Source organism: Notolepis coatsorum, assembly GCF_963971535.1.
Source record: "Notolepis coatsorum genome assembly, chromosome: 4".
Lineage (NCBI taxonomy): Eukaryota > Metazoa > Chordata > Actinopteri > Aulopiformes > Paralepididae > Notolepis > Notolepis coatsorum.
Genome location: NC_140168.1, coordinates 22825370 through 22851617, shown reverse-complemented (window position 1 = coordinate 22851617; position 26248 = coordinate 22825370). Strand labels below are relative to the sequence as shown.

At 43.6% G+C, this 26248-nt stretch overlaps 1 protein-coding gene across 1 annotated transcript in view; it reads left to right on the top strand.

Annotated features, from left to right (window-relative positions):
- The window catches only part of LOC311227693 (prolyl endopeptidase), a gene marked incomplete at both ends in the record, with an annotated part of 46942 nt that extends 21334 nt beyond the window's left edge, over window positions 1-25608 (top strand). Inside the window, 7 exons of the mRNA XM_084313445.1 lie at window positions 2830-3027; window positions 5098-5201; window positions 8562-8698; window positions 9364-9458; window positions 19976-20107; window positions 22446-22602; window positions 25314-25608. Coding sequence (XP_084169571.1) covers window positions 2830-3027; window positions 5098-5201; window positions 8562-8698; window positions 9364-9458; window positions 19976-20107; window positions 22446-22602; window positions 25314-25608 — 1118 coding nt within the window. The remainder of the gene's footprint in view (window positions 1-2829; window positions 3028-5097; window positions 5202-8561; window positions 8699-9363; window positions 9459-19975; window positions 20108-22445; window positions 22603-25313) is intronic.
- Between the last annotated feature and the right edge of the window lie 640 nt (window positions 25609-26248).

The window sequence follows — 26248 nt, the reverse complement described above, 5'->3', positions numbered from 1 at the left end:
TTCTGCAATCTGTTAAATAAAGTTTTCATTCATTCATTCATTCATTCATACATCACGGCTCTCGTCCACATTCATTCATATGCTCCCCCCGCAATCTCCTCCCCGATTTCAATGTAACGCGGAAGTGTAGTGGTCTATGGGCTCCTGCCCCATGTGCCGTTACGGTTTCTCTCGAGATAAAGCTGGGAACGAGGTTACGTTGCGGCTCGAGAACCATTGGTTCTCAAAGGCAACTTCCTGATGTAAACAAGATGAAAGTATTTCTCTGGTCTGCATCCCCTAACAATTGTGTGTATTGAGCCGTACTGTATTGTACCCATTCTGCAATCTGTTAATTAAAATGTTCAATCAATCAATCAATCAATCAATCAATCAATCAATCAATCAATCAATCAATCAATCAATCAATCAATCAATCAATAGGGATTCAATGTTTTGAACTCCAGGCTGGTGATTCAATCTAATTTGTGATCTGCCGTCTTCCAACTTTGTCAGTGTCAGAGGCAGACTGCCATCTACTGACAGATTGTGGAAGTGCACTAAGTAGGAGAAAGCATCCTCCGTGCCAACAAGAGACTTCTGTTGGATTATTGATTGATTGATTGATTGATTGAAAAGTTTATTAACAGATTGCAGAATGGGTACAGTACAGTACTTAAGCATTACATCACACGCAGGAGTGGTTTGTGACCAATAAACCATGCCTAGGGGTGGTTGTTAGGCCCGAGGCGCAGCCGAGGGTCGTTAGACCCCCCTAGGCATGGTTTATTGGTCACAAATCACGACTGCACGTGGTGTAAAGCTTTTATACAACTGCCAGATTCATCCAACCTTATTTCTATACAATAAACACACATTAATCGAAGATTTATTGAAAAAACCATCCGCCAGAAAAAGTAGTTCCCACAACTCCATGTGGAAGCAGCTTGAAGTGCATCCAACCAAACTAACACATCCAACTGTGTATTATTGGAATGATTGAGAGAAGTTGCCTCATGTGGAAGCAGCTTGAAGTGCATCCAACCAACTAACACATCCAACTGTGTATTATTGGAATGATTGATTGAAAATTTTATTACCAGATGCAGAATATAAAGTAGGTAAAACAAATTAAAACGTTTTCTTTGCCCTATAGGAAAAAAACGTTTTCTTCGCCCTATTTTCTTATTTATTTCTTTTAGCCTAAACTTAACCAGTTGGAAACCAGGGGTACAGTAATAAAATTAGCAATCAACCAATCAATCAATTCAATAGACCATGCTCACTTAAAACAGCGCTGCTTCTCTCTCAGTCTGACTCCCCCGCTGTTGCAGACAGGAGTGTGTGTGTGTGTGTGTGTGTGTGTGTGTGTGCGTGTGTGTGTGTGTGTGTCACAGTGTGTGTGTGTGTGTGTGTGTGTGTGTATGTGTGTGTGTGTGTGTGTGTGTGTGTGTGTGTGTATGTGTGTGTGTGTGTTTGTGGGTACGCCAGCGTCGGACAGTGAGAGTGAACGCTGCAGTGCAGTCAGTGGGGAGGAAGTAGAAATTTAAATCTATCAATTAATCAATCAAACAATCCGCGATTTTTCTTTTGTTCTAGATAGACTCAAGACCCATCAATTACATCATCCAACATTGTTTAATGTTCTGTCAGACAGAATCGCTTGATATTTAGTCGTTTAGTCGCCATTAACATATCCATTTGTAAAGATTATTGGCCACCTTCTTGTGATCCGGCGGAGTGATGTGATGTGGGTCGGTTGTGGGCGGGTCCTGGGCCAGCAGCGTGGATTGTTGCCAATAAAGACGTGTGAATGGCCAATCAGAATCGAGAAATTTGCATGCCGTTGTATAAAGCTCAATACATACAATTGTTAAGGGGATGCAGACCAGAGAAAGACTTTCGTCTTGTTTACATCAGGGTCCCCCATTTTCAATTCATCATAACATATATGACATACATGACATACAGATAGACAGTACTGCTACATCTATACATTTATGACATATCAGATTTGCAAATACAGTACTGTTTTAAAGGGGCACTTCACCAAAAGAACAATGTTGATTTATGTTGCACATAATCTCACATACATCCAAAAACTCGAAACACTTTTGGACACATGCATATAGTTTGACAATTATTGAGCGTAAATTAGCTTGAATATGGCCATCACCTGTCAGGGTACAGTAAGTTATAGACTATATAGACGTATAGATACAAAAATGTATGTAGAATAATACATTTTTATTATTATTTTTTATTATACATCCAGCACTTTTTGAAAGGTGTGGAATACAATTATTGCTTTTCCATACAAAATGTATGGTGTGTGTGACTGTGCATACATCCCCTCCCTACTTCCCATTTCCCCATGTGGAACGCACCCGATTGGATACATGCTGGTGATATAGTGCGACATCTAGTGGCTGAATATTACTATAGCACCTGTAAAGGGCTCCATCTTAATGCAAAAATAGTCCAACAAGTCTATCCATGTCTATTTTTTCTGTCTCATGTATTAATCATGACATGGCTATGCAATGTCACAAAAACATGTCCAGCTAAAATAAACAAATAAACATTTTCAGTTATTTTCCAATAATGGTGACTTTTTGCATGTCTTTATATTGACAAGCATTTACAGTGCTTTGGCTGGATCCCCGGGTTATGAAAAATGTCTGACCATGTGGGACAAAGTCAGCCATCAATTATAGCAAAAACAAGAATTTGAGATTTGATATATTGTTTTTTTTTTTACATGATGTTGATGATATGCCAAATGCAGACAGCCACTCAAATAAATTAGAACCCAACTGCCCTCGTTTCCCCCTGTATCCTCCCCGCTAGGCTTTGTCTCCTGTGTGAACCAGCGCCATCTGTTGGTCAACTATCTCCATGACGTGACGGACATCCTGCAGTTGCGTGAGCTGGCGTCAGGTCAGCTGGTCCGGGATCTGCCCCTGGACGTTGGCACGGTGGTGGGAGTGAGTTGCAAGAAGAAATACTCTGACTTCTTCTACAAGTTCACCTCCTTCACCACGCCAGGTAATCTGAACACAATGGTGTTGCATTTCTGATGACATTTGACTGGATTGTAGCAAGCGATCACACTGTTGAACTAGCCTATTACTACTTCACTTAATTTCATTTTCATTTCAAACCTTTATACATTTGAAGGCACTGATGTTTTTCTCATTTACAGTAACAATGAGTTACATACAGAAAAAATAAACAACATAAATAACAGCATTTCAAATCAAGAAGGAACGAGGACAAACAAAGACATCAACCAAAACAGGTACAACATGACAGACGGTGTTTAGAGATCAAGGTCCTAAACTCTGCAACAGAGAATCTCAATCTTTAGAGCGTGTTGGAGGTCAGTCCATGAGCTGCTGGGGGCATCAAAGTTAAATGCAGATTTACAAACTTGAACTAGCCAGTCGATTTAATTGAAAAAATGGGGGACCCTGATGTAAACAAGACGAAAGTCTTTCTCTGGTCTGCATCCCCTTAACAATTGTGTGTAATGAGCTGTACTGTACTGTACCCATTCTGCAATCTGTTCATTAAAGTTTTCAATCAATCAATCAATCAATCAATCAATCAATCAATCAATCGATAGAACGGGTCACATATGTTCCACAATTCCATTCCAACAATGTTGTGATATAAGGAGGTAGCTCACCAATAAGGGTCTTGCAAATAAACAAAAAACAATGTCTGCTGTGCCTCTCCGCCAGAGAGGGCCAACCAACCTTATCATAAAGAATGCAATGGTGACACCATATCCACCACCAGGACTCAATCTGAAATGCCAGCTTTGATGGCATGTGCTTGTCAGACACACGGCAATTCTGGATGAGCACATAGCCCATGTGTCAGTGACATCTAAGGAGAAACATACAATATGCTAATTTTCTAATGTCTTAGCTGTGATTGGTCAGAGCGCCTTTACTGGAGAATATGTGCCATCTGTACACAGCAATTCTGGATGTCTGAATATATTATTTGCATCCATGGAAGGCAATTCCTACCATGTGTCAAATTCATACGTATGGCATTCCATAGCTTTGGATTTATTCTCCATATGGAAAAGGATCATAAGAAACACAATAGTTCTGCCTTCAGAAAGTTTGATAAGAAACATAGTTCTGCCTTCAGAAGGTTTTATAATAAACATATAGTTCTGCCTTCAGAAGGTTTTATAAGAAACATATAGTTCTGCCTTCAGAAGGTTTTATAAGGTGGCGGCCGGGTAGCGCAGCGGACTAAGCGTCTGTCTACCACCGCAGAGACACTGGTATCGAATCCAGCTGTCAGCGTTGCCTCCGGCTTGGCCGGTCGTCATACTGACACAATTGGCAGTGTCAGCGGGAGGGAAGCCGGTGGGTGGTAATCTGGTTGTTGAAAACAGCGACTCCTACAGGTCGGTCAGGGCGCCTGCACAGCGAGGAAGGGATCTGGGTGAGGTAGTGTGCCCTCCCACGCGTTACACTCACCAAATGAGAGTCCTCGCTGCCAGGTGAAAAGAGGCTGCTGGCTGTCTCCTATGTACCGGAGGAAGCATGTGATAGACTTCGCAGGGCTCCCTAGACTGGCAAGTAAGGGGAAAATGCGCGCAATGACCAGGAAAGGGGAGGGGGGAATTGGCATAACGACTAAATTGGGATGGGAGGAAAATACAAGAAAAATAGGAGGAGAAAAAGTGGATAAAAAAAAGAAGGTTTTATAAGAAACATATAGTTCTGCCTTCAGATCTCATTACCTTACTCCTCAACTATATATATTTATATTTGTTATACTATTATACGTTACATTACTTCTGTAGTTGTCATCTGTCATAAATGTCAGATTCTCTAAATTCCTTGTAAGGATCATATATGTGTGCCCTACGTTTTACTTTCGTTTTTTGGTAGACATTATTAAAATCTTGTAAGACTTGTATACTTCTCGTCCATATGGGTCAGTCAGATTTCTATCTGTCAGACACAATGGTCTACAGCTGAGCACACTTTCTTTTATCCTCAGTGGTTAAGAATTAGTTTGGCAGTTGACAATTACAACCCAGCTTGAATGTGACATGTGGACCACAATGACCTATGACCTTCTTAGGCATCATCTACCACTGTGACCTGAGTGCAGCGACCCCGGAGCCCGAGGTTTTCAGACGGGTGGAAGTAAAGGGCATCCAGCAGAAAGACTACCAGACCAGCCAGGTCAGAAACACCGTTTATCAACCAGACCAACCAGGTTAGAAACACTGTTTATCTACCAGACCAGCCAGGTTAGAAATACCGTTTATCAACCAGACCAGCCAGGTTGGAAACACTGTTTATCAACCAGACCAGCCAGGTTAGAAACACTGTTTATCTACCAGACCAGCCAGGTTAGAAACACTGTTTATCTACCAGACCAGCCAGGTTAGAAACACTGTTTATCAACCAGACCAGCCAGGTTAGAAACACCGTTTATCAACCAGACCAGCCAGGTTAGAAACACCGTTTATCAACCAGACCAGCCAGGTCAGAAACACCGTTTATCAACCAGACCAACCTGGTTAGAAACACTGTTTATCTACCAGACCAGCCAGGTTAGAAACACTGTTTATCTACCAGACCAGCCAGGTCAGAAACACCGTTTATCAACCAGACCAACCAGGTTAGAAACACTGTTTATCTACCAGACCAGCCAGGTTAGAAACACCGTTTATCAACCAGACCAGCCAGGTTAGAAACACCGTTTATCAACCAGACCAGCCAGGTTAGAAACACCGTTTATCAACCAAACCAGCCAGGTTAGAAACACTGTTTATCAACCAGACCAGCCAGGTTAGAAACACCGTTTATCTACCAGACCAACCAGGTTAGAAACACTGTTTATCTACCAGACCAGCCAGGTTAGAAACACCGTTTATCAACCAGACCAGCCAGGTTGGAAACACCGTTTATCAACCAGACCAGCCAGGTTAGAAACACTGTTTATCTACCAGACCAGCCAGGTTAGAAACACCGTTTATCAACCAGACCAGCCAGGTTAGAAACACCATTTATCTACCAGACCAGCCAGGTTAGAAACACTGTTTATCAACCAGACCAGCCAGGTTAGAAACACTGTTTATCTACCAGACCAGCCAGGTTAGAAACACCGTTTATCAACCAGACAAGCCAGGTTAGAAACACCGTTTATCTACCAGACCAGCCAGGTTAGAAACACCGTTTATCTACCAGACCAGCCAGGTTAGAAACACTGTTTATCAACCAGACCAGCCAGGTTAGAAACACTGTTTATCTACCAGACCAGCCAGGTTAGAAACACCGTTTATCAACCAGACCAGCCAGGTTAGAAACTCCGTTTATCAACCAGACCAGCCAGGTTAGAAACACCGTTTATCAACCAGACCAGCCAGGTTAGAAACACCGTTTATCAACCAGACCAGCCAGGTTAGAAACACCGTTTATCTACCGGACCAGCCAGGTTAGAAACACCGTTTATCTACCGGACCAGCCAGGTTAGAAACACCGTTTATCTACCAGACCAGCCAGGTTAGAAACACCGTTTATCAACCAGACCAGCCAGGTTAGAAACACCGTTTATCTACCGGACCAGCCAGGTTAGAAACACCATGGCCCTCATTTATCAACAATGCTTATAAAGTATTCTATTTTCGCACAGAATTTAGAATGTGTGTACGTACAGAAAAATCGGGATTGATCACACGTGCCTACACAGGTTCTACGCACACTCCGTGTTGATAAATACCATTTGTTCTACGCTCCGCGCTCGTGCACGATTTTAAGTATTTGCATATAGAACCGCCCGTAATTAACCATATACGGTAATGAAACACCCCCATGAAATGTGGAAAAGTGCCGAGCGAAGCGTGTTATGGGAGAAATACGCGACAGGCTGACAGACATGTACACGTACGGTGATGTCGGATATGATATCTATTAACTTCCTAAAGACCATTGCTGCCTGGGCAGCGCAAACACTAATAAAGACCGTTAACCACTGTTTGCCATTGGTGTCATTAATAACCATGCTGGAATATGACTGCCTTTTCTTCGTTTCGTTCGATTAATACCCAGGGATTAAAGTGCTCCGTCAATTTGATTCCAAATCGCGACGGATTTTCTGTCAATTTTCTACCTGCATATGATTTGTAGAGGCATACAATCTATTTTGATGTCGGTATTAGGTAGCCTATATAAACAATAATACGAGAGCATATACAAGAACAATGAATCTCACATGTCTGTGTGCGGGAGCTCACAAGGCTGTTGTCACAATGTAAATAAAAACATGCACTGAAAAGTTACAGTATGTAGTTGGTTGAATATTTGTATGACAGTCAGTAAACCCTTGCAAAAAGTATCCGTTTTATTTAATGAATTGAAAACATGCAGCATTGCCTTCCTCCCGGCATGCAGCAACGACATTGGCAAATGCGCATCGCAACATTGAGTGGAATCCCTTTCTATTCACATAATTGCATTTGTGATGGAGCTTTGACAGCTACATGGGTGGTACAGTAACAGTCTATTGCTCGATCCATCTCCAATATCACGATGGACAGTGCCGGTGGCCAAAGACCCGAGGGTGGAGAGGACTTGAATGTGCATGGGGATGGCATTTGTGCGTTTTGTTCCACGCTCCAATTTCGGTCTCAAATTGCGGTACAAATGAAGGAGGTGTCTCGGGTATAGCGGACTCTAGTTAATATTATGTTCTCTCACAATTAGACTGCCCCTCATTCATTCCTATCTGCTATCTCTAAAAACAGTTCCCCGCGGAGCGCAGTCAGTGCACCCCATAGTATTCCGATAACCCTATATATAAACCATGCTGCATTCATTCGGAAAGAAAGACCTATTCCAAATGCTATATTTATAGGGTTTGACAATAATTACACTACTGTCGCTATTTTACAATGAACTATAATTAATTACGGGTCATACAGAACACGCCAGTGTTGAAACTAATGCACGGAAGCTTATTTCCGCGTTGCAATATTCATATTCTACCGCTGGGCGCCAGGTACGCACGGTCGGAGCTACGCACAAAGTCAAGCACACATTCAAATTGATAAGTCACACTCACACACTTTGCTTAGAAATGATCGTACGCACGGGTTACGCACATATCTGTGCGTACGCACCATTGATAAATGAGGGCCCATGTCTCTCTCTACCAGACCAGCCAGGTCAGAAACACCATGTCTCTCTCTACCAGACCATTTACATGGACACTCCTGTGAGGTTACGGTAAGGGTTAGGGTTAAGGTTATGGTAAGGGTTAGGGTTAAGGTAAGGGTAGGGTTAAGGTAAGGGTAAGGTTTTTAAACAACTTTTAGGTGAAATTACAATGAGCTCTGATTTTGCAGCAGTGGACCTATCTCAAACTCTTGTGTATTGTGTCTTGTCCGAGGGAAGCAACGGTTGTGATTGGTGCATCACGAAAAGAGGGTGGGGGTTGAAATAGGGCAATTCACCAAAACCCTAAGGAAAAAGATAGCACTTTGCTAAATCTCCTGTACCCCCTCTGGACACCACCATCCATGTCCCCCTGTGTCTCAGGTGTTTTACCCCAGTAAGGACGGAACTCAGATCCCCATGTTCCTGGTGCACACCAAGGGCCTGGAGAAGGACGGGACGCATCCTGTTTTCCTGTATGGATACGGGGGTTTTAAAGCCTCCATCAAGCCATCCTACAAGTCAGTGTCACTAGTATCCTACTGATAATACTCATCATACTGTCTTCAACTGTGTAGCGGTAATGTCTCCGTTCATATTGTCTACTATTCATCATCATATATTTTGAGTGTACCGATAATTCTAGTTGTCATTACTGTGTACAGTATGTTTAAAAGGCGGCAATTTGGAAATTACATTGAAAATGCTTACTATACAGGTGCAGCTCAATAAATTAGAATATTGTGGACAAGTCAATATATTTCACTGTATTGATGCAGTAATTTGTGCAAAAGGAGTCCCAACCAAGTACTGAGTGAACATACATGAACATACTTTTCAGAAGGCCGACATTTCTATATAACATTTTTATATTTTTGTATTGGCCTTATGTAATATTCAAACTTTCACAGATACTGAAATTGGGGCTGTAAGCCATAATCATCAAAATTAAAACAAATACAGGCTTGAAATATTTCCCTTTGTGTGTAATGCATCTATAATCTATGAGAGTTTAGCTTTTTGAATTGAATTACTGAAATAAAATAACTTTTCCATGATATTCAAATTTATTGAGCTGCACCTATATATACACTTGTAAAATAAAACTGATAAAACGAATACTTGATCCCGCTGCTTCCCATCCATCTCACCCACGCCTCTCTCTGTGCCTCTGGTCCGTGGTCAGCGTTGCCCACCTGCTGTACGTGAGGCACCTGGGAGGGATCCTGGCTGTGGCCAACATCCGAGGGGGAGGAGAGTACGGCCTCACCTGGCATAAAGGTAGAGCAGTGTACCGTCTACAGATATACCTCACCTGGCATAAAGGTAGAGCAGTGTACCGTCTCTACAGATATACCTCACCTGGCATAAAGGTAGAGCAGTGTACCGTCTACACAGATATACCTCACCTGGCATAAAGGTAGAGTAGTGTACCGTCTACACAGATATACCTCACCTGGCATAAAGGTAGAGCAGTGTACCGTCTCTACAGATATACCTCACCTGGCATAAAGGTAGAGTAGTGTACCGTCTACACAGATATACCTTACCTGGCATAAAGGTAGAGTAGTGTACCGTCTCTACAGATATACCTCACCTGGCATAAAGGTAGAGTAGTGTACCGTCTACACAGATATACCTCACCTGGCATAAAGGTAGAGCAGTGTACCGTCTACACAGATATACCTTACCTGGCATAAAGGTAGAGTAGTGTACCGTCTACACAGATATACCTCACCTGGCATCAGTGGCGGACTGGGACACAAATTCAGCCCGGGACATTCAGACGCACCAGCCCACACACCGGCCCACGCACCGGCCCCGAAACCGGCCCACACAACGGCCGTTATGAAACACTTGTCCAGTATTAAACAACCCAAGGCTGTGGCTAAGGAGTCAACATCAGGGAGACCAAATCTACACCCCGCCCCTAGATGTGCACTCGTGCACAGTGTACACACACACACACACACACACACACACACACACACACACACACACACACACATACATATACCGTTACTTTGGCTTTTTACTTTTTAGTAACATCTTAGTGCCTCATTAGCCTAGGGATTAAGGATACATGAAGTATTAACTACACCATAATAATATTGAGGTTTTGATCCATAGAAAGGTCTGTGCTACACAATTTCAGTTAGATTGGATTTATTGTCCTTTAATTTGGCACTCATGACATTAGTTGCTTGCCGTTTAATCAACATCGAAAGACCCCCCACTTCCTCCCAGACACCCATTCCAAGAGTCTCAGTCTCTCTCAGTCTCTCTCAGTCTCTCTCAGTCTCTCTCAGTCTCTCTCAGTCTCTCAGTCTCTCTCAGTCTCTCTCAGTCTCTCTCAGTCTCTCAGTCTCTCTCAGTCTCTCAGTCTCTCTCAGTCTCTCTCAGTCTCTCAGTCTCTCTCAGTCTCTCAGTCTCTCTCTCTCTCTCTCTCTCTCTCTCTCTCTCTCTCTCTCTCTCAATAGTGACTCAGTCATTAGCAGAGTTGATAGGAAAAGGGAAGTTTTGTCTGGGCTCTGCTGAGAAGTCATGGGTCAAATAGAAGGTGTGGGGGTGACTAGAGAAGATTGGGAAGTTGGTGAGTGGTGACTACTCCCATTTTCAGAATTTGAGGGTTCATTGGAATCTGATTTTCTTCAGAATTCAATGAGGCAGAGAATGCTCTGATTCAGACTGACATCACATCTATATTCTGTATGCTGTTCCAACTCTTTGTTGAGGCTTTATTGAATAAAATGTTTGAATACAATGTTTTTATCGCTGCACCATTTCATCCAATAGAGAAAAACATGTTATCTTCACTAGAATTGAAAATAAAGTTGAAATCTGTGCTAGTAGTGATGGACCCAGTAGTGGGGGCAGTAAGGAAGAAGACACAAATATACTAGGGATGTTCGATATTGGCTTTTTTACCGATATCCGATATAGTCCAACACTTAAATTTCCGATACCGATATCAACCGATACCAATATATGCAGGGTTTCCCCCCCAAAAAACGAATAATTTCAGGTAATTAACATTACATATCTCTTGTTGTGGAATTAACACAACATTATGCATACTTTTGACAATAAATAAAATCAGAATTTGTTCTTACTTGCTTGCCTGGGTAAATAAAGTTTAAATAAATATAAAAAATAAAAATATTTAATTTTTCTTTTTTTGAAAACAGATACCGATAATTTCCGATATCACATTTTAATGCCAATATCGGTAGGCCGATAATATCGGACACCACTAAAATATACACATTATAATACACTATTTGAAAAGTAATGTCATGATCTAGGTGTCTTTTATAAACGTTTTCATTCTACTGGATGAAGCTCAACTTCATCATGGCTGCTTGCCATCTCTCTCTCTCTCTCTCTCTCTCTCTCTCTCTCTCTCTCTCTCTCTCTCTCTCTCTCTCTCTCTCTCTCTCTCTCTCTCTCTCTCTCTCTGCATTCACACTCACACACGCTACTGGTGGTCATGAGCAGCATCAGCAAACACAGCTGCCCTGTGGCAGACTGACGGAATCATGTCTGCTATTCAGCGCCAACCACCATCAACAACCTTCATAAATACATTCAACATTAATGGAATAGGCTAACTACCAACTTAGCTGTAGCAGTTAGCTGTTATATGCAATCACATTTGTTTAACTACGGGGTAGTAGTTGACCGAGTTGTTAGCTTAAGCTAGTTAGCTGTGGTTATTTACAAACATGTAGATGAGACTAATCATATCGAGAACATGGCTAACAGTTGGGAATTCTAAGGTACATCTTATTTAAGCATGTAAAATGGCAACTAATCAATTCAATCAATTAGATTACCAATATTATATCAACATGAAAATTTGGAAGGGAACATAATAGTATTTTATTTTAGTATTTACTATTATAATATTAGTAGCCGATTAATTTGCAGCCCGTCCTAGGTTCTGATTGGCTCTCTAGGTTAGCACTTTAGCTTCTGATGCTGTGGTGGGCACTAGTCCTAACATTGCTAACTAAACTTTTAGTCAGAGAAAAAACTTCACGAGTCACGACTATTTATGTCCACGTGCTGTAAGGAATCAGGAATACGGAAAGCACATTGTCTTGTAATAGAATGACTGAAATCACTGCAAGAGCTAGTATAGGCTAGCTAGCCCTCATGAACCGGCAGACACCAACAGTAGAATATGCACTAGGCTACTGCACGCACCTGTCATGTTACTGTTGGTTTCTTCCACTTGAACTTCATCATTATTAGCAGCAGCAGCTACTCTAACGAGAGCCCTTCCTCTACTAAACATGTCTGTAATTTTAGAACATTGTTCTGCGTCTTTTACTAGCAATTTTTGTTTTTTTATTCTAGCTTTTTCAGCTCCACTTTTTTTTTTTTTTTTTTTTCTCCATTTCTGCGCTTCTAGGCCTACTCGCGGTTGGGAGGAAACGTGAATCTCATTCACTGATGTCTCATGTCTCATTCAAGACAAAAACAAAAGCATGTCTTTCACTTAACACCAAGAAAACAGTGTCTATGATGTTCACAAAGTCACCAGTAGAGGTCACTCACTCTAATGTGTTTCTGGGAGAGGCGGAGCTGGACATTGTACATTAATTCGGGAGCATGTCTATGTTCCCCGGGTCCTATGTTCCCCGGGTCCTATGTTCCCCGGGTTCTATGTTCCCCGCTTTGATTGATTGAAATTTTTAGACCACCAGCCCTGATTCCAAACTCTAACCGTAACCAGTTCGAAAGAGGGCCTAAGCTTAACCAGTTCGAAACAAGGCGGACATTCATAATTAATAAAATAATAGAAATTAATAAAAATGTCAATCTATTAATCAATCAAGCGGGGAACATAGGACCCGGGGAACATAGGACCCGGGGAACATAAGGATGATCCCATTAATTCAAGTATCTTGGGGTCACATTGGACTCTACATTGACCTTCAAAAAGTCATGTGAAGAAAGTGACAAACAGTCAAGTTTAACATCGAAAACTTCAGGCAGATCAGGCCCTGCCTGCCAGTTAATGCTGCAAGGATGTTTCTGCATTCAATGATTTTATCACACATCGAGTACTGTTTTATCAACTGGTCTCTTTCATATGTCACTACTCTTACACCAATAGAATTACTCTAGAAACATAGAAAAACATAACATGCAACAAGGTTCTGCATGGACTTGCCCCTCCCCCATTGAATGAGTTCATCCAACAGAAAGCAGACACTGGCATTACCACCAGGGCCATCAGTAGAGGGGACTGTAAGGTGCCTTTTCGGTATACTACCTTTGCAAAAACTGTGTTCTCTGTTAAAGGTGGTAACTACTGGAATAGCCTACCAGTTGTGATTAGAGAGTGCCCTACATACTCCATGTTCAAGACCCATCTTAAACTGCATCTTAAGGCAAACCAGAACTGTGATCATTTTTAATCTGATTTAGTTTATGCAACTTGTTTATTGTTTTATTGCCGGCCCACACAATGGCCCACATACTGGCCCACACACCGGCCCACACACCGGCCCACATACTGGCCCACACACCGGCCCACACACTGGCCCACATTAGTGGCCCACACACCGACTCACACACTGGCCCACACACCGGCCCACACACCGGCCCACATACTGGCCCACACACCGGCCCACACACTGGCCCACATTAGTGGCCCACACACCGACTCACACACTGGCCCACACACCGGCCCACACACTGGCCCACATACTGGCCCACACACCGGCCCACACACTGGCCCACATTAGTGGCCCACACACTGGCCCACACACTGGCCCACATACTGGCCCACACACTGGCCCACACACTGGCCCACACACTGGCCCACACACTGGCCCACATTAGTGGCCCACACACCGACTCACACACCGGCCCACACACTGGCCCACATTAGTGGCCCACACACTGGCCCACACACTGGCCCACACACCGGCCCACATTAGTGGCCCACACACCGGCCCACACACTGCCCCCCAAAAAAAAAAAAAAAAAAAAAAATATATATATATATTTTTTTTTTTTTTTTTTTGGACCAGCCCACTTTGGTTCCGGCCCATCGGGATTCGTCCCGAACGTCCCGATGGCCAGTCCGCCACTGCCTGGCATAAAGGTAGAGTAGTGTACCGTCTCTACAGATATACCTCACCTGGCATAAAGGTAGAGTAGTGTACCGTCTACACAGATATACCTCACCTGGCATAAAGGTAGAGCAGTGTACTGTCTACTAGGGCTGACCCCTATTAATCGATTAGTCGACTAAACGGTCGAAAGGAGCCGTAGTCGACTGGCCAACCTCTTAGTCGAATAGAAAAATAAATATATATTAATATTTATTTTTAATTAAAATTTTTGTATCATTCTTTCCAAAAGAAAAGAGGCATAGAAGCGTGGCTAACGCTAATGGCACACATACCAGAGGCTAACTGCCTACGAAAACAGGCACAGAGGCACTGAAAAAGGATTTCACCCATCTAATGAACACACTAGACAAATATCAAGATGTATCCATCAGTGGACCAATTGCATGCTTTTGCAGAGGACAAGAACCCTTCAGTCGACTCCTTCAGACATTAAGCACCCCCCACAGCCCAAATGGAATGATAAAAAAAATAAAATAAAAGTTTAAAAATATTATATATATATATATATTTTTTTTTAAGTTGACCAATAGTTGACTAACGGCAAATTTTGGTCAATCCTAGTCGACCATCCAAATCCTTAGTCGAGGACAACCCTACTGTATACAGATATACCATCATCATCAATGTACGGTAAAGTAAATACTCCCAATGGCGTCTGTTTCCTGTGTGATAGGCCCATCTAAAATACTGGGTTGATATGTGATATTTTATGTGCCTCTGCCAATTTCAGGATTTTACATGTTTATTTTATGTGCATCAGTGACAATCAACCCGTAAACAAAGACACCTATTATGATGTTTGATCCTAATATGAAGAATTATGTGATTTAATGTTCTATGCCTTACCTTGACTTTTTATGCAAATTGTATGCTTATTGTATGCCTAATTCTATGTCTGCACTTATGTCTCACTGCAAAGTCTTATCAGCACAGCTCTCTGGTTCGTCCTTGGTGAGTCGTCCGGAATTTGTTTTGACTGGCTGGCAACATTCCTTCCAGCCACGTCGATTTCAATTTGATTTTGAGTAGAATTATAACTCTATTGATTTGAGTGGAGTGAGTTTTAACAACTCAGTCCGTCCAAATAAGAATTGGCACAGTGGAATTGGGATGGGAGAAAAATTGAAAAAGAGGAGAAAAAGTGGATAAAAAAAACAACTCTGTCCAAATGACTGAATGTGTTAGTCCAAGTGTCTTAGTCTGTGGGTTAAAGTCTCTGTGTTAAAGTCCCTGTGGGTTAAAGTCTCTGTGTTAAAGTCTCTGTGGGTTAAAGTCTCTGTGGGTTAAAGACTCTGTGGGTTAAAGTCTCTGTGGGTTAAAGTCTCTGTGGGTTAAAGTCTCTGTGTGTTAAAGTCTCTGTGTGTTAAAGTCTCTGTGGGTTAAAGTCTCTGTGTGTTAAAGTCTCTGTGGGTTAAAGACTCTGTGGGTTAAAGTCTCTGTGGGTTAAAGTCTCTGTGTTAAAGTCTCTGTGGGTTAAAGACTCTGTGGGTTAAAGTCTCTGTGTGTTAAAGTCTCTGTGGGTTAAAGTCTCTGTGGGTTAAAGTCTCTGTGGGTTAAAGTCTCTGTGGGTTAAAGTCTCTGTGGGTTAAAGTCTCTGTGGGTTAAAGTCTCTGTGTGTTAAAGTCTCTGTGTGTTAAAGTCTCTGTGGGTTAAAGTCTCTGTGTGTTAAAGTCTCTGTGGGTTAAAGTCTCTCTGTGTTAAAGTCTCTGTGGGTTAAAGTCTCTGTGTTAAAGTCTCTGTGGGTTAAAGACTCTGTGGGTTAAAGTCTCTGTGTGTTAAAGTCTCTGTGGGTTAAAGTCTCTGTGGGTTAAAGTCTCTGTGGGTTAAAGTCTCTGTGGGTTAAAGTCTCTGTGGGTTAAAGTCTCTGTGTGTTAAAGTCTCTGTGTGTTAAAGTCTCTGTGGGTTAAAGTCTCTGTGTGTTAAAGTCTCTGTGGGTTAAAGTCTCTCTGTGTTAAAGTCTCTGTGTTAAAGTCTCTGTGGGTTAAAGTCTCTGTGGGTTAAAGTCTCTGTGTTAAAGTCTCTGTGTGTTAAAGTCTCTGTGGGTTAAAGTCTCTGTGGGTTAAAGTCTCTGCGTTAAAGTCTCTGTGTGTTAAAGTCTCTGTGGGTTAAAGTCTCTGTGGGTTAAAGTCTCTGTGGGTTAAAGTCTCTGTGGGTTAAAGTCTCTGTGTGTTAAAGTCTCTGTGTTAAAGTCTCTGTGTTAAAGTCTCTGTGGGTTAAAGTCTCTGTGTTAAAGTCTCTGTGTTAAAGTCTCTGTGTTAAAGTCTCTGTGTGTTAAAGTCTCTGTGGGTTAAAGTCTCTGTGGGTTAAAGTCTCTGTGTGTTAAAGTCTCTGTGTGTTAAATTCTCTGTGTGTTAAAGTCTATGTGTGTTAAAGTCTCTGTGTGTTAAAGTCTCTGTGGGTTAAAGTCTCTGTGTGTTAAAGTCTCTGTGGGTTAAAGTCTCTGTGTGTTAAAGTCTCTGTGGGTTAAAGTCTCTGTGTGTTAAAGTCTCTGTGAGTTAAAGTCTCTGTGTGTTAAAGTCTCTGTGGGTTAAAGTCTCTGTGGGTTAAAGTCTCTGTGTGTTAAAGTCTCTGTGGGTTAAAGTCTCTGTGTGTTAAAGTCTCTGTGGGTTAAAGTCTCTGTGTGTTAAAGTCTCTGTGGGTTAAAGTCTCTGTGGGTTAAAGTCTCTGTGTGTTAAAGTCTCTGTGTGTTAAAGTCCCTGTGGGTTAAAGTCTCTGTGGGTTAAAGTCTCTGTGGGTTAACGTCTCTGTGTGTTAAAGTCTCTGTGAGTTAAAGTCTCTGTGGGTTAAAGTCTCTGTGTGTTAAAGTCTCTGTGGGTTAAAGTCTCTGTGGGTTAAAGTCTCTGTGGGTTAAAGTCTCTGTGGGTTAAAGTCTCTGTGGGTTAAAGTCTCTGTGGGTTAAAGTATCTGTGTGTTAAAGTCTCTGTGTGTTAAAGTCTCTGTGGGTTAAAGTCTCTGTGTGTTAAAGTCTCTGTGGGTTAAAGTCTCTCTGTGTTAAAGTCTCTGTGGGTTAAAGTCTCTGTGTTAAAGTCTCTGTGGGTTAAAGACTCTGTGGGTTAAAGTCTCTGTGTGTTAAAGTCTCTGTGGGTTAAAGTCTCTGTGGGTTAAAGTCTCTGTGGGTTAAAGTCTCTGTGGGTTAAAGTCTCTGTGGGTTAAAGTCTCTGTGTGTTAAAGTCTCTGTGTGTTAAAGTCTCTGTGGGTTAAAGTCTCTGTGTGTTAAAGTCTCTGTGGGTTAAAGTCTCTCTGTGTTAAAGTCTCTGTGTTAAAGTCTCTGTGGGTTAAAGTCTCTGTGGGTTAAAGTCTCTGTGTTAAAGTCTCTGTGTGTTAAAGTCTCTGTGGGTTAAAGTCTCTGTGGGTTAAAGTCTCTGCGTTAAAGTCTCTGTGTGTTAAAGTCTCTGTGGGTTAAAGTCTCTGTGGGTTAAAGTCTCTGTGGGTTAAAGTCTCTGTGGGTTAAAGTCTCTGTGTGTTAAAGTCTCTGTGTTAAAGTCTCTGTGTTAAAGTCTCTGTGGGTTAAAGTCTCTGTGTTAAAGTCTCTGTGTTAAAGTCTCTGTGTTAAAGTCTCTGTGTGTTAAAGTCTCTGTGGGTTAAAGTCTCTGTGGGTTAAAGTCTCTGTGTGTTAAAGTCTCTGTGTGTTAAATTCTCTGTGTGTTAAAGTCTATGTGTGTTAAAGTCTCTGTGTGTTAAAGTCTCTGTGGGTTAAAGTCTCTGTGTGTTAAAGTCTCTGTGGGTTAAAGTCTCTGTGTGTTAAAGTCTCTGTGGGTTAAAGTCTCTGTGTGTTAAAGTCTCTGTGAGTTAAAGTCTCTGTGTGTTAAAGTCTCTGTGGGTTAAAGTCTCTGTGGGTTAAAGTCTCTGTGTGTTAAAGTCTCTGTGGGTTAAAGTCTCTGTGTGTTAAAGTCTCTGTGGGTTAAAGTCTCTGTGTGTTAAAGTCTCTGTGGGTTAAAGTCTCTGTGGGTTAAAGTCTCTGTGTGTTAAAGTCTCTGTGTGTTAAAGTCCCTGTGGGTTAAAGTCTCTGTGGGTTAAAGTCTCTGTGGGTTAACGTCTCTGTGTGTTAAAGTCTCTGTGAGTTAAAGTCTCTGTGTGTTAAAGTCTCTGTGGGTTAAAGTATCTGTGGGTTAAAGTCTCTGTGGGTTAAAGTCTCTGTGAGTTAAAGTCTCTGTGGGTTAAAGTCTCTGTGTGTTAAAGTCTCTGTGAGTTAAAGTCTCTGTGTGTTAAAGTCTCTGTGTGTTAAAGTCTCTGTGTGTTAAAGTCTCTGTGGGTTAAAGTCTCTGTGGGTTAAAGTCTCTGTGTTAAAGTCTCTGTGTGTTAAAGTCTCTGTGTGTTAAAGTCTCTGTGAGTTAAAGTCTCTGTGTGTTAAAGTCTCTGTGGGTTAAAGTCTCTGTGGGTTAAAGTATCTGTGGGTTAAAGTCTCTGTGATCATAAATCACTAAAGCTACAGGTGTGTATATCAGTGATAATAATCAAACCGTAAACAAGGAGGCCTATTGGGATGTTAGATCCTGATATGAAAAGCTATGTGATTTAATGTTCTATGTCTTACCTTGACTTTGTCTGTTTTGCTGCTGTCTATTTTATAATTATTTCTGCACTTTTTTTGTAAATTTTGCGCTCACTTTATGCCAATTTTGGAAAACGGCCTATTGCCATTTCTGCAGCATAAAGAGGTAGTCGTGGTGAGCGTCCATTACTGCAGTGGAACACAGTACAACTGGGCTTGTGAGTGAGTGCTCGTAGAGGTTACAGTATGAAGATAACATGATGGAACGGTACACGGAGACACAGGAGAGCTACAGTAATGTACATCAGAGGAAAGGAGAGCGCACTCTGCTGTCATCCACTTCAGGGTCCTCGACCTGGCATATATCGTGCAGCGAAGGGAACGGCTCCCGTCTACCTCCGGTCAATGGTCTCTAACCCTCAAGACCCCTATGCTTTACATCTTCTGGCCGCCTCAGACCCACTCCTAATCCTATCATCAAAGAGAAGCCGGCTATTCTCAGTCCTTGCTCTACAATGGTGGAATGAACCTCCGATCACAGTTAGGACAGCCGAAACACGTCCAATCTTTTGACTAAAAACACACTTCTTCAATCAATATCTGAAATGAAAGAAAGAAAAAAACGAACTAACCTTCGTACTAATATCAGGCACTTTTCCTCTAAATAATCTTCCTTGCCTATATTACTACCAACTATACTAATATGTCTCTACTACTATGCACTCAAGACTGTAGCGCTCAAGTTCAACACTTTGATGAACATAGTTACTCAGCTGATAAGAGTTGTACCCTTCCTGCCGACTTGTCGTACAGAACTTGTAAGTCGCTTTGGAGAAAAGCGTTCAGCGAAATTACTGAATGTAAATGTATAAAGACAGAACGCACGTTTCAAAAGGTCACACATCGCATTAGGAAACCATTTCAACTGGAGTGTAAAGTTAGACATGCTCTCATTTGTTCCCATGGCTTCCTCACCTTTGTCTCATGGTGTGTGTGCGTGTGTGTGTGTGTGTGTGTGTGTGTGTGTGTGTGTGTGTGTGTGCGTGTGTGTGTGTGTGTGTGCGTGCGTGCGTGCGCGCGTGCGTGTGTGCGTGCGTGCGTGCGTGTGTGCGTGCGTGCGTGTGTGCGTTTGTGCGTGTGTGTGTTGCACACAGCTGGTACCTTGGGGAACAAGCAGGCCTGTTTCGATGACTTCCTGTGTGCAGCAGAATATCTGATTCAGGAGAACTACACCACGGCTAGTCTCATCACCATCAACGGAGCCTCCAATGGAGGACTGCTAGTGGGTATGTGTGTGTGTATGTGTATAGGCCTAAACGACCTCTCATATTTGTGTGTGTGTGTGTATTTCTGTGTGTGGATGTTTGTGTGTGGTGATTTCTTTTTTGTTGATGGGTCAATTCTAGGCATATTTACATACACTAACTGTACAGTAAGTGTGTGTGTGTATATGTGTGTGTGGAGGTGAATAGTGATGCCACAGATTACTTGTAAAAATGATCCGATTACTGATTACTCCTTTAAAAAGTAATCTAGTTACTTTACTGATTACTTGATTATCAGAGTAACTTAGTTACTTTGAAAGTAACTAGGTTACGAAGTCGTCGTCGTCCCCCCTGCTGCTGCCACAACACAAGAATGACAACAGTTTTTTTTTATTTTTAATAATGCTTTATTGAAAGTGCATGATGTCATAAATCATGATTGGCTGTTCAGACAGGTCATCATGAGACGTCATCATCAGCCATCAGGCCATACTCCGGTCTAGCTGACTGTACCCCTGGCTCTCTTATCATCAACATTATGAGATAGTAACTAAATAGTAACTCACAGCCACTTGGAAAAGTAACTGTAATCAGATTACTGGCTTGTAAAAAGTAACAAGTTAGATTACTATTGACTGAAAAAAGTAATCAGATTACAGTAACTAGTTACTGGCATCACTGGTGGTGAAAAAGTGTGTTTGATGGGTAAATTCTAGGCATATTTAACAAACAGGCTGGATAAGCTGGTCAGGGAGGCCAGTAGCGTGGTTGGGGTGGAGCTGGACTGTCTGGCAATGGTGGCGGAGAGGAGGAGCCTTGCTAAGCTCGAGGCCATCAGGGAAAACCCCTCCCACCCACTATACACAGACTTGGCTGACAGGAGGAGCATGTTCAGTGCTAGACTAACACTCCCAAGATGTAGCACTGAACGGCACAGGAAGTCCTTCATTCCAACAGCCATCAGACTATACAATGCATCACTGTGCCTCACTGCATCACTGAGCACAGAGTGACAGTTACCATCTTCCTGGACTCTTACTTTTGAAACAGCACTGTGCAATATTATATTACACCTACTGTAGACCTCAGTATATTTGTACTGTATTTATTTACTGTATATTGTATTCCATTTTTATTCTATTTTATTCTACTCTTATCTTAGGCAATTTGATTTGTTTTGTTATTCTTATTCGTGACCTGTTCTGTCTAAATGTTTAATGTTGAGTGATTTGCAGTGTCAAATTTCCCTCGGTATAATAAAATTATTTCCATTCTATTCTTACATACACTAACTGTACAGTAAGAGTTTGTGTGTGTGTGTGTATCTGTGTGCATGTGTGTGTGTGTGTGTGTCCATGCGCACCCATCTGCCAATCACTCTCCAACATCAACTAAAGCAGCCCTTCTTAAACGTTAGTCTCTTCCAAATCATCTCACAGCTATATGGATCATAACTAGAATTAGTGCTTTTCCATTCATTATATCCTCAGTGTTAATGTCAAACCCATCTTAACAGTAGTTAGCTGCTTAGCTGTAATTAATTTAGTCGTTAAACAGTGCATTAAGCAAAGAGGCTGCCTGCCATATGGCACTATTCAAATAACACTAATGCCCACTACCCCCCTGGAGTATACACTCAGGAGGAGTTGTAGAGAGAGAGAGACATATAGAGAGAGAGAGAGAGAGAGAGAGAGAGAGAGAGAGAGACATATATATAGAGAGAGAGAGGGAGAGAGAGGGAGCGATATATATATAGAGAGAGAGAGAGAGAGAGAGAAGGAGACATAGAGAGAGAGTATGTTGCCTACAAATGCATGCTTTCTATTTTCTCTCTCTCTCTCTCTCTCTCTCTCTCTCTCTCTCTCTCTCTCTCTCTCTCTCTCTCTCTCTCTCTTCAATTTCAATTCAATTCAAATGGGCTTTATTGACATGGGAAACATACGTTTACATTGCCAAAGGCAAACAAAAGAAATCAGTACATTACAGACGGATTTCTTGTACAGTCTTTATGGTGGTTGTATTCCGTTGGATGTCTTTTTCTTGTCACAGCAGCTCACAAATCTGGCTGCTGTGTTTGCACATTCTTGTATTTCTCCCAGTAGGTATGGGAGTTTTGAGTTATTGTCCATGTTTTCAAAGTCTCTTTGCAATTTGTGGGAAGTATATGTCTCTGATGTCTTGGTATAGTGGGCAGGTTGTTAAGAAGTGGAGCTCGGTTTGCACCTCTTCTTGTGTGCAGTGGGTGCACAGTCTGTCTTCTCTTGGGAGCCAGGTCTGCCTATGGCGGCCGTTCTCGATGGCTAGGCTGTGCTCGCTGAGTCTGTACCTAGTACCTAGTCTCTCTCTCTCTCTCTCTCAGCGGCATGTGTGAACCAGCGCCCCGAGCTGATTGGCTGTGCCGTGGCCAAGGTGGGGGTGATGGACATGTTGAAGTTTCATAAGTTCACCATCGGTCACGCGTGGACTACGGAGTACGGCTGCGCTGATGACCCCGAGCACTTCAAGTGGCTCATCAAGTAAGTAAGGCTGGAGGAGATTATTCATTCACACGCTGGAGGCATGCAGTACCATGCACAGAGACACACACACACGCACACACACACACACACACACACACACACACACACACACACACACACACACACACACACAGACACACACACGCAGACACACACACACACACACACACACACACACACACACACACACACACACACACACACACACACACACACACACACACACACACACAGACACACACACACACACACGCAGACACACACACGCAGACAAAGTCAATTAGGCAAATCAACCCCAAATTCAATTGTGCTGATTCATTTACTCACATAAAGTCTTTATAATCCAACATGTCCTTCTCTCGGTCTCTCTTTATCCTCCACCCCACCCTCACTCCATCCTTCTTTCTCTCTGTCTCTCTTTATCCTCCACCCCATCCCTCACTCCATCCTTCCTTCTCTCCGTCTCTCTTTATCCTCCACCCCATCCCTCACTCCATCCTTCCTTCTCTCTGTCTCTCTTTATCCTCCACCCCACCCTCACTCCATCCTTCTTTCTCTCTGTCTCTCTTTATCCTCCACCCCATCCCTCACTCCATCCTTCCTTCTCTCCGTCTCTCTTTATCCTCCACCCCATCCCTCACTCCATCCTTCCTTCTCTCTGTCTCTCTTTATCCTCCACCCCACCCCATCCCTCACTCCATCCTTCCTTCTCTCCATCTCTCTCCATCCTCCACCCTTCCTCCCTTCTCTCTGTTTCTCTCCATCCCTCACTCCATCCTTCCTTCTCTCTGTCTCTCTTTATCCTCCACCCTTGCTTCTTTCTCTCTGTTTCTCTCCATCCTCCACCCTTCCTTCTTTCTCTCTGTTTCTCTCCATCCTCCACCCTTCCTTCTTTCTCTCTGTTTCTCTCCACCCTCCACCCTTCCTTCCTTCTCTCTGTTTCTCTCCATCCTCCACCCTTCCTTCCTTCTCTCTGTTTCTCTCCATCCTCCACCCTTCCTTCTCTCTGTTTCTCTCCATCCTCCACCCTTCCTTCCTTCTCTCTGTTTCTCTCCATCCTCCACCCTTCCTTCCTTCTCTCTGTTTCTCTCCATCCTCCACCCTTCCTTCTCTCTGTTTCTCTCCATCCTCCACCCTTCCTTCCTTCTCTCTGTCTCTGTCTCTTCCACCCTTCCTTCCTTCTCTGTTTATCTTCATCCTCCACCCTTCCTTCCTTCTCTGTTTCTCTTCATCTTCCACCCTTCCTTCCTTCTCTCTGTCTCTGTCTCTTCCACCCTTCATTCCTTCCTTCCTTCTCTGTTTCTCTTCATCCTCCACCCTTCCTTCCTTCTCTGTTTCTCTTCATCTTCCACCCTTCCTTCCTTCTCTCTGTATCCTCCACCCTTCCTTCCTCCTCTCTGTCTCTCTCCATCCTCCACCCTTCCTTCCTTCTCTGTTTCTCTTCATCTTCCACCCTTCCTTCCTTCTCTCTGTATCCTCCACCCTTCATTCCTCCTCTCTCTCTCTCCTCATCTTCCACCCTTCCTTCCTTCTCTCTGTATCCTCCACCCTTCCTTCCTCCTCCCTGTCTCTCTCCATCCTCCACCCTTCCTTCCTTCTCCCTGTCTCTCTCCGTCCCCCACCCTTCCTTCCTTCTCCCTGTCTCTCTCCGTCCCCCACCCTTCCTTCCTTCTCTCTGTATCCTCCACCCTTCCTTCCTTCTCTCTGTTTCTCTCCATCCTCCACCCTTCCTTCCTTCTCTCTGTTTCTCTCCATCCTCCACCCTTCCTTCTCTCTGTTTCTCTCCATCCTCCACCCTTCCTTCCTTCTCTCTGTCTCTGTCTCTTCCACCCTTCCTTCCTTCTCTGTTTATCTTCATCCTCCACCCTTCCTTCCTTCTCTGTTTCTCTTCATCTTCCACCCTTCCTTCCTTCTCTCTGTCTCTGTCTCTTCCACCCTTCATTCCTTCCTTCCTTCTCTGTTTCTCTTCATCCTCCACCCTTCCTTCCTTCTCTGTTTCTCTTCATCTTCCACCCTTCCTTCCTTCTCTGTTTCTCTTCATCTTCCACCCTTCCTTCCTTCTCTCTGTATCCTCCACCCTTCCTTCCTCCTCTCTGTCTCTCTCCATCCTCCACCCTTCCTTCCTTCTCTGTTTCTCTTCATCTTCCACCCTTCCTTCCTTCTCTCTGTATCCTCCACCCTTCATTCCTCCTCTCTCTCTCTCCTCATCTTCCACCCTTCCTTCCTTCTCTCTGTATCCTCCACCCTTCCTTCCTCCTCCCTGTCTCTCTCCATCCTCCACCCTTCCTTCCTTCTCCCTGTCTCTCTCCGTCCTCCACCCTTCCTTCCTTCTCCCTGTCTCTCTCCGTCCCCCACCCTTCCTTCCTTCTCTCTGTATCCTCCACCCTTCCTTCCTCCTCTCTGTCTCTCTCCATCCTCCACCCTTCCTTCCTTCTCTCTGTATCCCCCACCCTTCATTCCTTCTCTCTGTCTCTCTTCATTCTCCACCCTTCCTTCCTTCTCTCTCCATCCTCCACCCTTCCTTCCTCCTCTCTGTCTCTCTCCATCCTCCACCCTTCCTTCCTTCTCTCTGTATCCTCCACCCTTCCTTCCTCCTCTCTGTCTCTCTCCATCCTCCACCCTTCCTTCCTTCTCTCTGTATCCTCCACCCTTCCTTCCTTCTCTCTGTCTCTCTCCGTCCCCCACCCGTCCTTCCTCCTCTCTCCCAGATACTCCCCTCTCCACAACCTGCCCCCGGCCCCCTACTCCGGCTCGCCCTACCCGGCCGTCCTGCTGCTGACGGGGGACCACGACGACCGCGTCGTGCCCCTCCACACCCTGAAGTACTGTGCCACCCTGCAGCACGGCGTGGGCAGCAGCCCCGGGCAGCGCCAGCCTCTCATGGTGCGGGTGGACACCCACAGCGGGCACGGAGCGGGCAAGCCCACCGCCAAGACTATCCTGGAGAATACACACATCTTCTCCTTCGTCGCTCAGACCCTCGGCCTCAGCTGGAAGGAGTGATGGGGGGGGGGAGGAGAGAAGGGAGGAAAAAGGCTGACTGACTGGGTGTAAGACGGGTGTAGCAGGGATGCATGGAGGGAGGGGTTGAGGAAGAGGGAGGGATGAGTGGATGTAGTTGTGGGACATACAGAGATATCATACAAGATACAAGATACTTTAATGCCACACAACTATGGTGGTAATCGTTTGCGGTACAGCAGTACAGTACAGCATCCAATCCCCACAATACATACAGGACAGTCACATATAACAAGTGTCAGTTAGTGTCAGTTCAATTCAGTTCATGTTCATTTCAGTTGGGATGCTTGCCCGTCTGTGCAAGGGGGGGGGGGGGGGCGGGCCAGAGTGTTTAGTGTTCGGACTGCTGTGGGGGAAAAGCTGTTTGTGAAGCCTGTGTGTCTGGTTGAAATTGATCTGTAGCAACGCTTTTATCCAAAGCGATTTACAAGTTCTGTACAACAAGTTATCAGGAAGGGCACAACTCTTTTTTATTTTTTTTTAATGATCTTTTTTCCCCCTTCTTTTTCCGTCTTTCTCCCCTCCCAATGTTAGTCGTTATGCCAATTCCCAATCCCCTTCCTGGTCGTTGCGCACTCTACCCCCTACCGTCGGTCTGGGAGGGCGGAGACTATCACATGCT